We start from the raw sequence: 14265 nt of genomic DNA, 5'->3' as shown, positions 1-14265 counted from the left end.
TATATAAATTACGACTTATTCGGTAGGGAAAAGAGAAATAAAATATACAAAAAAAAAAACGATAAAGTGAAAACATGTAAAAAGTAAAATAAAAAAAAAGTAGAAATGTAAAAAGTGAAAAATAAAAGAAAAATAATGTGAAGAACTGTTATGAATCCCACCACTCATAAAATTATATTTTCTCAAATTTCTACCTTCATTTATCCCTAGCATTTCATTCTAATTAAACAAAGTCTTAAATACTGAGACATTCATCCCAAAATAAAACATACCATAAGATATATTTTTATCTGTGACCACGCCATGTAGGATACAAACCCCTCAACAACGAGTGGGTGTTTTTTTTTTTCGCTTACAAAAAGTCATCTTGTGGAGGGAAAGTATTAAGAATTGAGTTTACTCTAAAATATGTTTGTAGGGTTTAGAGAAAGAAGATAGCGTGAGTGAACTCAAGGTATATAGCATAGGAATGAAAGCGAAGAATTTGGGAATGTGAATGTGATGGCGCAAGTTCTTCTCTATCGTCCTCCTCTGCTTCGCTTCATGGCTTCTCGCTTCTTCATCCACTCTTCCTTCCATACGCGTTTTTCTTCTCTCCCTCCTTCTACTCTCACCAAAACCAGGTATGTATAACTTCACTTTCTGCTTGCCCCTTTTAAAAAGGTTTCCAAATTTTGATAATGAAGCCTGAAGGGTTTATCTGTTTGTCCTTATTCGTTTCGTGGTTTTCCCAGGACGAGTTTTCATCTGAGGAAATTTTTGGTTCCCTGCTCGGTTTCAATAGCGGCTACTCCAAGGGCGTTTATGTCTTCTGTCCCTACCACTGAAGCTTTTCAGAAAAGTGAAAGTTCCACCGCTTATGGTTCTGATCAAATTCAGGTTTTGACGGGTCAATTTGATTGTGCTAAATATTATGAGTGCTGTGGGAATTAGTTTATGTGTGCAGTTTTATACCATGTCGTGGGTTTTTCTTGTTAGTTTGGGCATTAGTATTTGGTTTAGTTAATTGTTTTGTTAAATATGGTTTGGAAGTGGCATGTGTTTGGTAAAGGGTTGTTTGGTACATGTAGGTGCTGGAAGGCTTGGACCCTGTGCGGAAAAGGCCCGGGATGTACATTGGAAGCACCGGCCCTCGAGGGCTGCACCATTTGGTATTTTCTTGTAGTTTCATTTTCTGCGGCTGCTTTGTTGCTATTTTGTTTTTGTCCCGCGGTTTCTCTGATTGAAGAGTTTGTGTGGTGTCTTAGGTGTATGAAATTTTGGACAATGCTGTTGATGAAGCTCAAGGTGGGTTTGCTTCCAGGATTGATGTTGTTTTGCTTGCAGATGGTTCTGTGAGCATCACTGACAATGGTCGTGGGGTATGCTTTCTTTTTTTTTTTAAATTTTCTCATGGTTGACTGTGCTTTATTTGTATGTATTTTGCTCTGACATTTTTAGTTGGTTCATTTTTGATAACCGACCTAATTAATGTTAATTTTAAGTTTAAACCTTTGCATTTTACATTAAAAATTTAGACGCCCGTCTGCCAAAAAAATCCTCAGTTGGGTATAGTATGGTACTATTTTTTTTTTAATGTAACCATTAACTATTTTCTAACTTTCTTAATTTTTTGGAGTTAAATATTATATATGATGAACTGCTTGACAGTGACAATGCTAGCAATGGCTATTTTTTGGAAATAAATATAATTTGCCTTCTATCAAGATTTTAAGCTGTTAAAATTCTTGTGCCCTTTTGATCAGTGTTTAATGCTATCTTTTACTTTATTTTGATTACATATACTAATTTATATCATGGAGTGCAGATTCCTACTGACTTGCATCCAGTTACAAATAAATCTGCCTTGGAGACAGTGTTGACGGTATTATTACACATACTTTGATAAGTCTTGTTAATTGCTTCGTTATATGCTTTAAACGTTTCTGAATATGTATGTTGTGGCTCTTTCTGTACCATGCAATTCAAATCCAACTGAGTTTATTTTGCTTTTTATCTTCTCAAAATTTTGTTTAGAATGGAGGGAGAGGCATGACTATTTGAGATTTAGCTGAGCTATTTTATCACAAAATTATGTTTTTAGTGTAAGGGAAAGCATGTCAGTTTGAAATTTAGTCAAGGTATGGAGTTCTAGAGTTGATTTCCCCATTCAGTGACTATTAGTTGTTTTTAATACTATTGCTAGATTCATTTTTTGTTATTCCACGTGTTCTTGTTTTAATTTGTTATAAATGAGGTAGTCAGGTTTTTTGTCATTTCTACACCCTGACATATGGAGCTTTTTCCACATCTTGAGTATCTGTTGACTTGACAAAGATGTGATGTGAACTGGGTGTTATGCCATCTATTAGCTTGTCATGTTAAATATGACAAGAGAATCATTTAACCATCAGCAAATACGACTGAGATTCTTTTTGTGTTATTCTGCAAATTTTATTGTCACTATTCAAGGATAGTAATTAACTGATTGGAGTCTTCCATATCTGGTTCTGTATTGTTGATGGTCCTTATCATCTTCTAGTAAAATATAAAGTTTGAGAAAGTGTTTCCTATTTTCATTTTTCTTCCTGTTTCCTGATGTGTATTCAGGAAAAAATGAAAATAGAGAATCATAAAAGGTTGTTTTCTTTTTCTCTATACAAACTTCTAAAAGCTAAAAACAAAGTGGAAAGAGGAAATGTTTTTTCAAACTAAACACCCCCTAAAATTTTCACTTTTGAAAAGGTTGGAACTTGGATCTTATGCTGTAACCCAAATTTTCCCCGCTTTTGGAGTACATATTGTATGTATTTGATGTTTTTGGATAACAGTTATTTACTCCTTTGAACTTTTTAGGTCTTGCACGCTGGTGGAAAATTTGGTGGTGCCAACAGTGGGTACTCTGTTTCAGGAGGTTTGCACGGTGTTGGTTTGTCTGTTGTTAATGCCTTGTCTGAGGTACATTTTTATCAATTTTGTCCTTTTTCTTTTTAGTTGAAACCTTTTCAAGGTTTATACAATGCATTGGATAAAAAAATGGTGATGGGTATAACTGTTGTTTTCTCTAATTTTACACATCCACACCTTATTCATCACATGATGTTAGCAAATAACACAATCGCTTTATATTATGTTTTTAGTCAGATGTTGTTAGTTATGCTTAGTCAACAATGTTATCTAAAAATCTTGTTTACTATCGAAATTCACAGTCACTAGAGATAACAGTTTGGCGTGATGGAATGGAATACACACAAAAATATTCTCGTGGAAAGCCAGTGACAATTCTAAAATGCCTCGTGCTTCCAGATGAAAGGAAAGATCATCGAGGGACACGCGTTAGATTTTGGCCTGACAAAGAAGGTTCATATTATATGATCATGCATTTTTTTCTAGTTTGTGATTTTTTCCCAGCAAATTTTACACATGATGTATTTTTATCTAAACATGCAGTTTTCACCACTGCTATTGAGTTTGATTATAACACAATAGCTGGACGGATTAGGGAGTTAGCTTTCCTCAACCCAAAGGTGAAGTTGTTGAGTTAGTATTATCCGTTTGTGATGTCATATACAACATTCGTTATTCTTGTTACATATGGTCATAAATGTTGATACTTCATCATGACAACTTATTTGTGTATATTGGTTACTTCATCAATGTGTTGATAAGTGCCTAAATTTCCTTTAACGACTACTTGTGAAAACACATGTGCTACCTTTACTTAAACTAAGATATAATTAAATTTAAAAAATAGTTAAATTTGAAAAAAAACAGTTAAATTTAAAAAAAAGTCACTTAAAGAGTAAAATTGGTATAATTGATTTAAAAAAAATATTATTTAAAGGGTAAAATAAGAAACATAATGTGGACACCAAAAGAGAGAATCTCTTTATATAATAGTATAGATGTATATAGAACATCTATGCTACATATAAAAATCAATGATGACCCTTCACTGAATAGCTTAAGTTTTTGGGAGTTAATAATATGGTATCAGAAGTCTCTATGACCAGGCGATTAATAAAAGTTGACATTAGGCATAACATGAAGTGGGTCGGTCCGTGCAATTTTTTATGCTTTAGGTCCAAGAGTTATTGTGTGAGGGAATGTTGCATATAAAAAAATATTTATGAGCCTTCACCTAATATTTTGAGCTTCCGGGACACTTGATGATTGATATTCTCGTTTTGGAATGGAGTGTAAGGATGAAAATTGGATACAAAAGGTATTAACTGCTAGAACGGTTGTTGGTCCATTGGTGGGACCACATATTTTCTGTTTAGTAAAGCAATGACATCATTTAGATCAACTGCACAGGAAGTGCTGGAATTTCTGAAGCTCAATTGAACACTGAATATGGCACAAGAATAGGAACATTGTCACCCCCTTAAAAGGGGATTAAAACATTTGCCTTTTGTATGTAAAAGGAAAGCAGTCAATTATGTAAATTGACTGAGAATTATAAGATGGCTACAGAGATTTTTTTTTTTAACTGATAATGTATGATGACAATATAATACCGAAGGTCCTCGTTGTCATGTAACCAATTTGAATGAGGTTATAAACGATGTTTTCAATACGAAAGTATCATTTGAGTTAATCTAAAAGACTTGGTTTGTATTATGTTCCATATTAATTTTTTTTTGCATCTTAGTATCTGTTATTTAGACTACATAAGCATTCGTTGCTTGATAATATTAAATTGGTATCTGGAGTTAAAGTCATACAAAAACTACCTTAATTATTAATAGTTTGATATACTTGGCATCAATGACTCTTATTGGTTTTCCAGAAATTTCAGTTTTTTTGTGTGTAACTTGCAGAATTTTTTACTTGATTCATGGGATTGGGTTTTAGATTTATTCTCCTTTTTAATTATCTTAAACACAATGAAGCTCTGTAGATATTTATGAGTTACATTTGTTTAAAATTAAAACTCTTTTGTTCTACCCCACAACTTGAATAAAAATTAATTTGAATAAAAGAATAGAAACATCATTTTGTATGTTACTGAGTTTGGACGGAGTTATGAAAAATTCTAGGTACTAGCACAACAATTATTTTGATAAACAAATCATATACTTGAAGTTTTTAAATTAATAAGATGAAGCCTAGCTTATCACTTCTAATCAAATTTCTTGTTCTACTTCTCTAAGATAATAGAGGGTCAAGCTCAATCTATTTGGTGTCAACAGAAATCTAATCCTTTATGTCCTTTTATATTTTCGTTGATGCTTGGCTATACTTTGAATATGTAAGTAATATTCATAGGTTTTCAGTGGGTTAAAGGAGAAAAGTGCATTTTCCATCATTGAGCCAGCTATAAATCAAAGTATTCTAGAGAGCATTTTTATATTTACCTTGTGTCTTATGATTGGTTTTCTTGACCTTTGCAGCTTACAATCACTCTTCAGAAAGAGGATAATGATCCAGATAAAGCTCAATATAACAAATATTTTTATGCTGGGGGGTTGGTCGAATATGTGCAATGGCTCAATGCAGATAAGGTCTAATACTTGTAATTTATGGTTAATGCCATTTGTTCTTTTATTGTTTTGTGCTGGTTTGTTTAGGTAGGATATCTTATCCTTCGTTCTACTTCAATTATAAATCAAGTCTCTGTTATACTTGTGTGCATCACATTTTATTATATGTTTCTATAAAATATCTATCATACTGCATATAATATTTACTGCACTACTCTTTTAAGTTCACATCTGTAAACACTTGCTCACATGGAATTTGGGAAAAAAAGAAGTTTGATACCATCTGGATTCAGATTTTTATAATAAATTGTGAAAGTTGTATTACTTGCTACAATTTTGGAGTAATGCTACTGACACAATCAGTTGAATCACCATTGAACTCACCCTGTACACCAGGGTCATTGCATCTCTGTTTTGTCAAGCGAAGTAATGACTCATGCAGGATGACCAATGCTCATGTCAGTTATGTGGGTCTATTAAGTTTTCTTTATGTGCTGAATGAGTATTTACATGTCTTGATGTCTGCTGGTCCTCGTGACAGAAGAAAAACGAAAAAGGCCAATTAGTTAGAGCTGGAAATAAAGCAAAGCTGTTACAGTTGTAGTTAAGTAAAGAATTGGTTGGGTAGTTGACTTGAATAGAAGCAAGAAAGAAAGTTGAAAGAGATTTCTTGGTTTTGGAGAACAGATCATTAGCTCAGCTGTGAAAGGTGGTGACCCTTGAAGGAGAACAGAGCATTTTGAAATCATTCTTTATTCTATTTCCATTTTGGTTTGTAACAATATTTCTCTTTGATTGAAGTATCTTTCTCGACAGTTGGATGTGCTTTCATTGCTTGTAATTAGTGTTTTTAATTGTTCCTTGTAAAGATGGCTTAGTGTTGCTACCTGATTTTATCAGTCTTGATTTTTTTTATTAAAAACATGTCTCATTGTTTCTATTTGTTCCTTTTAATGGAAGAACCAACATCTTATTATGCAATAGATTTGAGCTGATGTTTTCAGTAGTTGTAAAATGGTTACTGACTAGTGACCCTCCGTTTCAGAAAGCTCTTCATGACGTTCTGAGTTTTAGAAAAGAAACTGATGGCATCGCAGTTGATATAGCTTTTCAATGGTAAGCCCTACAACTCCAATTGACAGCAGAGTTCGCTAGATACATTTCATCTAGTATGTCATTTGGCAGTTGCCTGCATATGGATTAGGAGTTAATTTGTGAATTTAGGGTTTGCCTTTTATATCTAGTAAAAGTAGAAGCTCAAAATGAATGGAGATTTCTGTACAATATGGTTGACAACTATTTGTAATTCCTTTTTAGCATATTTGATTCCATTAATTTCTTCTTTACTAGGTGTGCAGATGCATACTCAGATACAATACTGGGATATGCTAATAGTATACGCACTATTGATGGTGGCACTCATATTGAGGCCATGAAGGCTTCTATAACAAGAACGCTGAATGGTCTAGGAAAGAAGTCAAAAGTTATTAAGGTATTGCTCAGCTGCTGTTTCTTTTCTTTTTTGCTTTCCCTCTTCAGCGATTTATGCATGGCTACTTTCTTTAAATATGAAAGTCCAGGTATAGAATTTGTAACTTTGATTTTCTCTCTATACCTACTGATACTTTAACTACATTGTTTTACCCTTAACTTAGGGTGCACTACAGTAATCAATCTCTCAAAGACAAAACAACTTCGCCTATTATATAATTTATGCTTAACAGAACTGAAACATCTGTACATGTTGACATGGTCTATTAAACATGGGAATTGTAAAATAGCATGCCTCCCTTTGTCTGACTTGATCATTTATTATTTTATGAGTAGTTCACAAAGTGGATTCTTTTCATTGTTAAATAGTGTTGTCTGTTCTTTGCAGGATAAGGATATTACTTTAAGTGGCGAGCATGTTAGAGAGGGTCTAACATGTGTTGTCTCAGTCAAGGTCCCAAACCCCGAGTTTGAAGGACAAACAAAGGTATTACCTATTTTTTATATTAGTTTGATGCAATGCTTACATTCTCTCCTTCAGGTCTACTGGAATATTGGAATTTTCAGAATCTTATATTCTTTTCTTGCATTACATGGTACTGCCTCAAGTTTTTTTCTTACTATTCTCTTTGACGTGAGAAGACAAGGTTAGGAAATCCAGAGGTACGAAAAGTGGTTGAACAATCTATTCATGACTATCTTACTGAGTATTTAGAATTGCATCCAGATGTGCTTGATTTAATACTTTCTAAAGCTCTTAATGCTTTTAAGGTAATCATCTCTTTTTTGAGTTTACAGTTCTGTATTTTAAATCTATTGTTCCTGATAGGAGGTTAGGCTTAACCAAAAGCATCTTGTGAATTTATTGTCTAATTAGGCAGCTCTGGCAGCAAAAAGAGCGAGAGAATTGGTGAGACAAAAGAGTGTATTGAGATCTTCATCTCTTCCGGGAAAACTAGCTGATTGTTCATCTTCAAATCCTGAAGAATGTGGTATGATGGTTTTTAATTTTGTGAAACTTATTTTACTTAACATTTGAACCACAGTTTTGTGATGGACCTAGAGTTATTATTATTAATTTTGCATATCATAACTCTTAGATCGACATTTGTTCAGATCTCACATCAATTATGTATATTTCTAAAACTATATTATAAAACCTTGGAAAATCTATATCCCATGAGACAGGTTCAGAAGTTAAGTTAAACCCAACCCAAATTTCAGATGGTGTTGTTAAAGCCGGTTGTAAAAAATAGTCACCTAACTGTCCCATAATCTATTTGGTCCATAACTTTCCAAATAAATGTTAAATAGTAGTTTTGTTATTATGTCCTGAAAATCTATATTTCAGTATTTCTTTCGACTTTTGACTTGACTTTTAGTCTTGCCATCTAATTATATGTTTTAGGGATTTCAAAAGTATGGCCTTTCCAACTATCACTCAAATATATTTCATTTGTTAAGGCTGTAAGTTGATTCCCTTGGGCAATTGTATGCAGATTTGTCAAAACAATAACATGGTGTTTTGGTTATAAAGTTATGTGGCGGTTTTGGTCCCAATTTTAGAGTTAATGTTTTGTTTAGAGTCCTTTGGTAATGTTTTGAATGATTTGATTCATGTTTGGTCAAGAATTTATACTTTAAAACTAATTGTTTCTTACTAAGCATGACTATTTGCTCAAATGTTTACATCAGTATTGTTAGACTAGGAAACAGGGGAATGATGGACTGAAATTGTGTTTGAATACATGGTGGATGCGAGTTTATACAGACTTATTACATTAATTATACATAAACACATGATATTATTTTTCCATTAAATCAAAGATTATAGGTTAAATTACTTTTTTGGTCCTTATATTTGTCAAGTAATATTAATTTGGTTCTCAAGTTTTATTTTGTTTCAATTTGGTCCTCATTTTCTTAAAAATGATTCAATTTAGTCTTTACCGTTAGTTTGACCAGATGGTGTTAAAGTCAACGTCACGTGTCAATTTTTGTTTTTTTTTTGAATTTTTGAATTTATTTTGAATTTTTTGAATTTTTTTATTTTTTACACTTGTCACTTCACAGTTGTGCCACGTGTCAAAATGATTCAATTTAGTTCTTATATTTGTTTTTAGTTTTAATTTAGTCTCAATTTTTTTAAAAATGAAGCAATATTGTCCCTCCTTAAATTGACACTCAATTTACTTTTTTATAAATTTTATAGTGATATTCTTACTAAAATTAACGTTTTTATTATATATTTCTATAAATATTTTAAATTAACTTTAAATTTTATACAAAACATTACACTTTGGTTTTGTTTTAAACTTGAAATTTAGTTCCTAAACTTATGTGTAACAAGTTATTTGATTTTTAATCTTTACTAAGTTTGTATAATATGATACACTTGATGTCTTTATATATGATGACAAAATTGTTAAAATTAAGTTTGGAGTTTAACTTTATTTAATAAAAATTTCAATTTTAGTAAGAATATCATCATAAGATTTATATAAAATTAAATTAAGTGTCAATTTAAGAGGGACAATATTGCTTCATTTTTACAAAAATTGGGACTAAATTGAAACTAAAAATAAATATTGGGACCAAATTGAATCATTTTGAGACAAAAAAAACTTGAAGACCAAACTGATAATAGAGGACCAAAAGAGTAATTTAACCAAAATTATATTCTCATAATCCTCTAGTATTACATATAATACCCATATGTGGATTGCCTACCATTGGTGAACTCACCGAATTGACATATGGCTCACCAACTTTCTTAGCACGCCTCCTGTCTTCATAAACGAGGCCACTCTTACTGTACTTTAGTATCTGAATTAATGCACCCTAATGTCCTAGAGGGAGTTCAAGGACTGTCTCACTACACATTCTAGAGACAATATCTAGATATTGACTGAGACAGTTAAACTTTGCAACCAAGTTCTCTTCTAGGAAAATATCAAAGCTTAACTAGGTCTATAGTTTGGAATTGGTATTACAGGTACTCTTTCATGTTAAGAATGGCAACAGGTCATTGGTGATGTTGATATGTCTAGTGAGGTCGTACAACCTGAGTCTTTGTTTGGGGAACATCTAGGTGCACAACAGGGTCATCTTGGGAAACATGTTTAAGTGGGACTTGATTAGGGATATTAGGAGGGACGAAGGAGGAGAGGAAGAACTCTCAAGGGGAGGGAAACAACGATAGGTTGATAACCTTTTTACTATCAATGATATCCTAGTTAGACACATTTGGTGGACTATGGTGAGAGTTTGTCAAGCGAAAGCCAAATTGTGAACAAAACACGTGGAGAGAAAGACACAAGGAGAAAGTGTATCAAATGGTGAACGAGGAGTCTAATCATTTGGGGCAGAGGATGACATGTGATTGATAAAGTAGTTCACTGAGAGGACAAAACCACCCTAGAAGTGTCCGGTAACATTGCCATGGAGAAGAGTTTGAGGGTTTCAGTGAGATGCTTGTTTTTGTGCTTATCGGCCTTGTTTTATTGAAGTTTGTGGGCATAGGATATTTGTTGAAGAATGCCTTTTAAAGCCGTGAATTATTGAAACCAATGAGATAAATATTCACATGCATCTTCGTTGTGAAGAGACTATAGGGATACTAGACTGTGTGTTTACTTCAAGATAAAACTTCTTAAGGAGGGAAAACAACCCTACCTTCTTTTCGTGAAAGATAACCATGTAGGATGCCAAAAAACATCAACAGAAGTGGCAAAATATTTAAAACTGAACTGGGTGGGTTGCTGTCAGAATGTTGTCGGAAAAGTCACTGGAGTTGTGGCTGCGGTTGAGAAACCTTGAAAAGTAAGACTTATTACATACATAATTAGAGGATATTCTCTCCTCTAAATCAAAGATTATATGCCTGTATACTGCTATTATTGCAGTAAATACAGAATATTGTATTCTGGTTTTCTACAAGTTTTTTATATGTAGAGCTGATTCATGTTAAATTAACTGATATAATTGTAAATCATTTTGATGAGCTGACAATGTGCTTTGAATTGAACGTTCTTTGTCATTATATTGCAGAAATCTTTATAGTTGAAGGTGATTCAGCTGGAGGAAGTGCTAAGCAAGGGCGTGACAGGCGCTTCCAGGTAAAATATACTTGTTTACTGACATGGTGCACTCTGTTAGATTGGACTTCATTGTGTATAAAAGAATTATTTGGAGTTATGTAAGTGCATCTATTTATCAGAGCATATATAATGCAGGCCATTCTCCCGCTGAGGGGTAAGATTCTGAATATTGAAAGGAGGGATGAAGCAGCAATGTACAAAAATGAAGAGATCCAAAATTTAATTCTCGGGCTTGGTCTTGGTGTGAAGGTTAAAATACTTCCTGTTTCATTAATTTGTTATTATTGAGCGAGTTAAAGCACACAAATAAACTGATAAAAAAACACAAATGACTAAAAATACATTGAAAGTTCTGAAAGACATGCCAAGGTGAAGTGTAAATAAATTATAGAATATTACTAAACTGAGATCTCTTCAATTGCTAAATTCTAAGTTTTTGTCAACTTGCATGAAGTTCAAATTTTAAAAAGTAAATCCAATCTTTAAATTGTTGAGATTTCCAAGTGGATGCCATCAAAAGAACCAAGTTAACAACAACTAATGTGATTTTCAATGTGAATTTAGATTAAAAAAATAGAAATGTAAAGGTGAGCAGAAAGAGAATATGGTAATTAAGAAGCCAACAAAAGCATTTAGTATTACTGTCATGTTTACAAAGGGAAAACAAAGTTATCCTGATTCCTGAATAGTTTGGGAAGTTAGAAAGTATCATTGAATTCCAAATTTGAATTGGAAAATCCAACTTTAATAGCTTGATAACCAAGTTAATCGTGTGCCAGTATTCTTTGCTCTTAGCTAGCAACTATTATCTCGTATTTACTTAATCATTATCTTTTGTCATTTCAGGGAGAGGATTTCAAAAAGGATGCACTCCGGTATCATAAGATTATTATTTTGACTGATGCTGACGTGGATGGTGCTCACATACGAACTTTGCTACTGACATTTTTCTTCAGATATCAGGTATCGTATATGGGAAATACTCGCAAAATCTACTCCTAATGGAAGATGAAAACCAAGCTAGCTCCTATAAGAATAGATCAAAATAAATGATAAAAATTGATGCAATGGTTCTATCTTGCAGAAAGCTTTGTTTGATGAAGGTTGTATTTATGTTGGTGTTCCACCATTGTACAAGGTTTGCCTAAAATTTTTACTTCATGGAATGTCTATCTGATGGAATCTTACTAACTTCGATCTATCTTTACTGAAATAACCAGGTTGTCCGGGGAAAACAAGTGCACTATTGCTATGATGAGGCTGACCTTAAAAAGCTTCAAAGATCATTCCCTCCTAATGCATCATACAACATGCAAAGGTTCAAAGGTATGCTTAAAAGTTATTTTAGTTGTACACTGCTTGCATTAGAATTATTTGTAGGCTTGTATTACAATTTTGACAAAATAATTTTTTCATACGACACTAGCTTATTGAATAGTGAGGGTCGTTATTGTTTGAGAACAGCTATTCATCGTGAAGTGGGTCAAGTGAATTTAATTACCAAGGGGAAAATATATCTGGCAAATATGGGTGGTCTAAAAATGAATTTGAAAATAATTGAAAGTGTCATCTTAAGCTACGTGCCTCCCACCTCAAATTTGTGAAACTTGAAAAATATTTGTGGAAACTAATATTTTCTTCATGTCATTACGTTGCAAACTCTGGCAATGATCATCTCTGCCATCAGTCGGTGTGTTATAGACCCGTGTAGTGAACAATATATTAGTTGAAGAGAGTTAGTTTTATGTTTAAGAGTCTATTGTGTTGAAAATGATTTGTTTTTTTATAGTTTATGACTTTTACCCGTTTATTCGGAGGTCATATGTCTCCCCAATGCTGATATTTTATTGTTTTGCTCTAGGGGCTAATAATTTACAATGTTTTCTTGATTTCTATGCGTAATAATACTATACTCTTGTATGTTCTATAAATGCAGGGTTGGGAGAGATGATGCCTTTACAACTATGGGAAACAACCATGGATCCAGAACGGAGGTTACTGAAGCAATTAAAAGTTGATGATGCAGCAGAAGCAAGTGTTGTTTTTTCCTCTCTTATGGGTACTCAGGTAATTTGACCATGCTACCTATTTTTGTGAATTTTTTTACCTGAGCATGTTTGTTTCTATATTATTTGTCTATATACATTGAACTTCAAGAAAACTAGGGGGAGCCGAATTTGACAAATAACTTAAGATTTCAAATTTTTAATACATGTTTTAGTTAAGAAAGGGGGAAATCATCCGTGCATTTCATATTTTAATCTATTTATGCATTAACCTCTGAAATTACCATAATTTTTGCATTAAAGAGGCTAGTTCCTTTATCCTTTGCAATGAAGAAGTCAAGGTGGAATTTCAGGCTACTGCGATGAAAGTTTATACAAACAAACCTGATATAAACTTGGAATGACTGATAACATAAACTTGGATTTTAGTTACACAAATTGGTGTTGATCGTTGACCTTTCTCTAATAAGCGCATTTGACTATCTTTTACCTGGGCAATAGTAACTAAGAGTTGCGTCTGTTTCATAACATGCTTATTTGTTCACTGTTATATAATCCATTTTTTTGTTATCTACTTTAAAATTGGCCTTATTTACGAATTGCATGCCTTTAGGTATAGTAAGTATTATGCAGTTTTTAATAAAAACATTTTTGTACACCATGGTCTGAGTAGCTATTCTTACATAATTACAATTTTAATTATAATTTCTATCAGGTGGATATTCGGAAGGAACTCATAAGAAATTCTGCAAGCATGATTGATCTTCATAAGCTAGACATTTGATGGCGCATCTAGGTATGGAGAAAGGAATGACTTCCATATTAGCCATACACTACAACAATATAAAGCATAATTTTTTCTGTATGCCCTGGAACGTGGAGAGGTCTGAAATGAAGAGGCTCCTGTTTTTTCATTGGTGCCATTTGGTGTTTTAAGAGCTGTTTCTTTGGTTACAAATTAAGCTGTCAGTTTTAGTTTCTGGGAAGTATTTGGGAGGCATGTTGGAGGCTCTAATTTTATTGTTAAAAATTTGTAAAGTGCATATATTTTTTCCCCACCTATATATGATTCCAAATTTTGTAATTGCATTTGTAATCAAATTCATGTACTTCAGATGTTACCCTTCACAAGTTGTCAGTGCTAAGCTCGTGTTTGATCCTGCGATTAATATTCAAAGTTCAATTGAAGTTTTTTCTGCTTAA

The 14265-nt window shown here is 32.9% G+C and overlaps 1 protein-coding gene across 1 annotated transcript; it reads left to right on the top strand.

The window, feature by feature from the left end:
• The first annotated feature begins 350 nt into the window (after positions 1-350).
• On the top strand, positions 351-14265 carry LOC114195196 (DNA gyrase subunit B, chloroplastic/mitochondrial-like). The gene is made up of 21 exons (XM_028085587.1): positions 351-623; positions 735-879; positions 1071-1151; positions 1248-1361; positions 1808-1864; positions 2836-2937; positions 3189-3339; positions 3430-3506; positions 5376-5486; positions 6511-6581; positions 6816-6957; positions 7345-7443; positions 7599-7727; positions 7834-7948; positions 11007-11074; positions 11192-11305; positions 11903-12019; positions 12141-12194; positions 12277-12382; positions 12993-13123; positions 13778-14265. Exons 1-21 carry the CDS (start codon positions 502-504, stop codon positions 13844-13846), a joined length of 2175 nt encoding a protein of 724 aa, XP_027941388.1. The 5' UTR covers positions 351-501; the 3' UTR covers positions 13847-14265.

This window comes from Vigna unguiculata, chromosome 1 (genome assembly GCF_004118075.2).
Source record: "Vigna unguiculata cultivar IT97K-499-35 chromosome 1, ASM411807v1, whole genome shotgun sequence".
NCBI lineage: Eukaryota > Viridiplantae > Streptophyta > Magnoliopsida > Fabales > Fabaceae > Vigna > Vigna unguiculata.
This window is presented reverse-complemented; position numbering and strand designations above follow the sequence as displayed.

What these genes read in the sequence shown, in the direction of transcription:
- LOC114195196 (XM_028085587.1), top strand. Translation starts at nt 502, where the DNA reads ATGGCGCAAGTTCTTCTCTATCGTCCTCCTCTGCTTCGCTTCATGGCT. An exon ending in GTTGATATAGCTTTTCAATG is followed by an intron (nt 6,582 to 6,815) that starts GTAAGCCCTACA and finishes CTTCTTTACTAG; the next exon opens with GTGTGCAGATGCATACTCAG. An exon ending in CAACATGCAAAGGTTCAAAG is followed by an intron (nt 12,383 to 12,992) that starts GTATGCTTAAAA and finishes CTATAAATGCAG; the next exon opens with GGTTGGGAGAGATGATGCCT.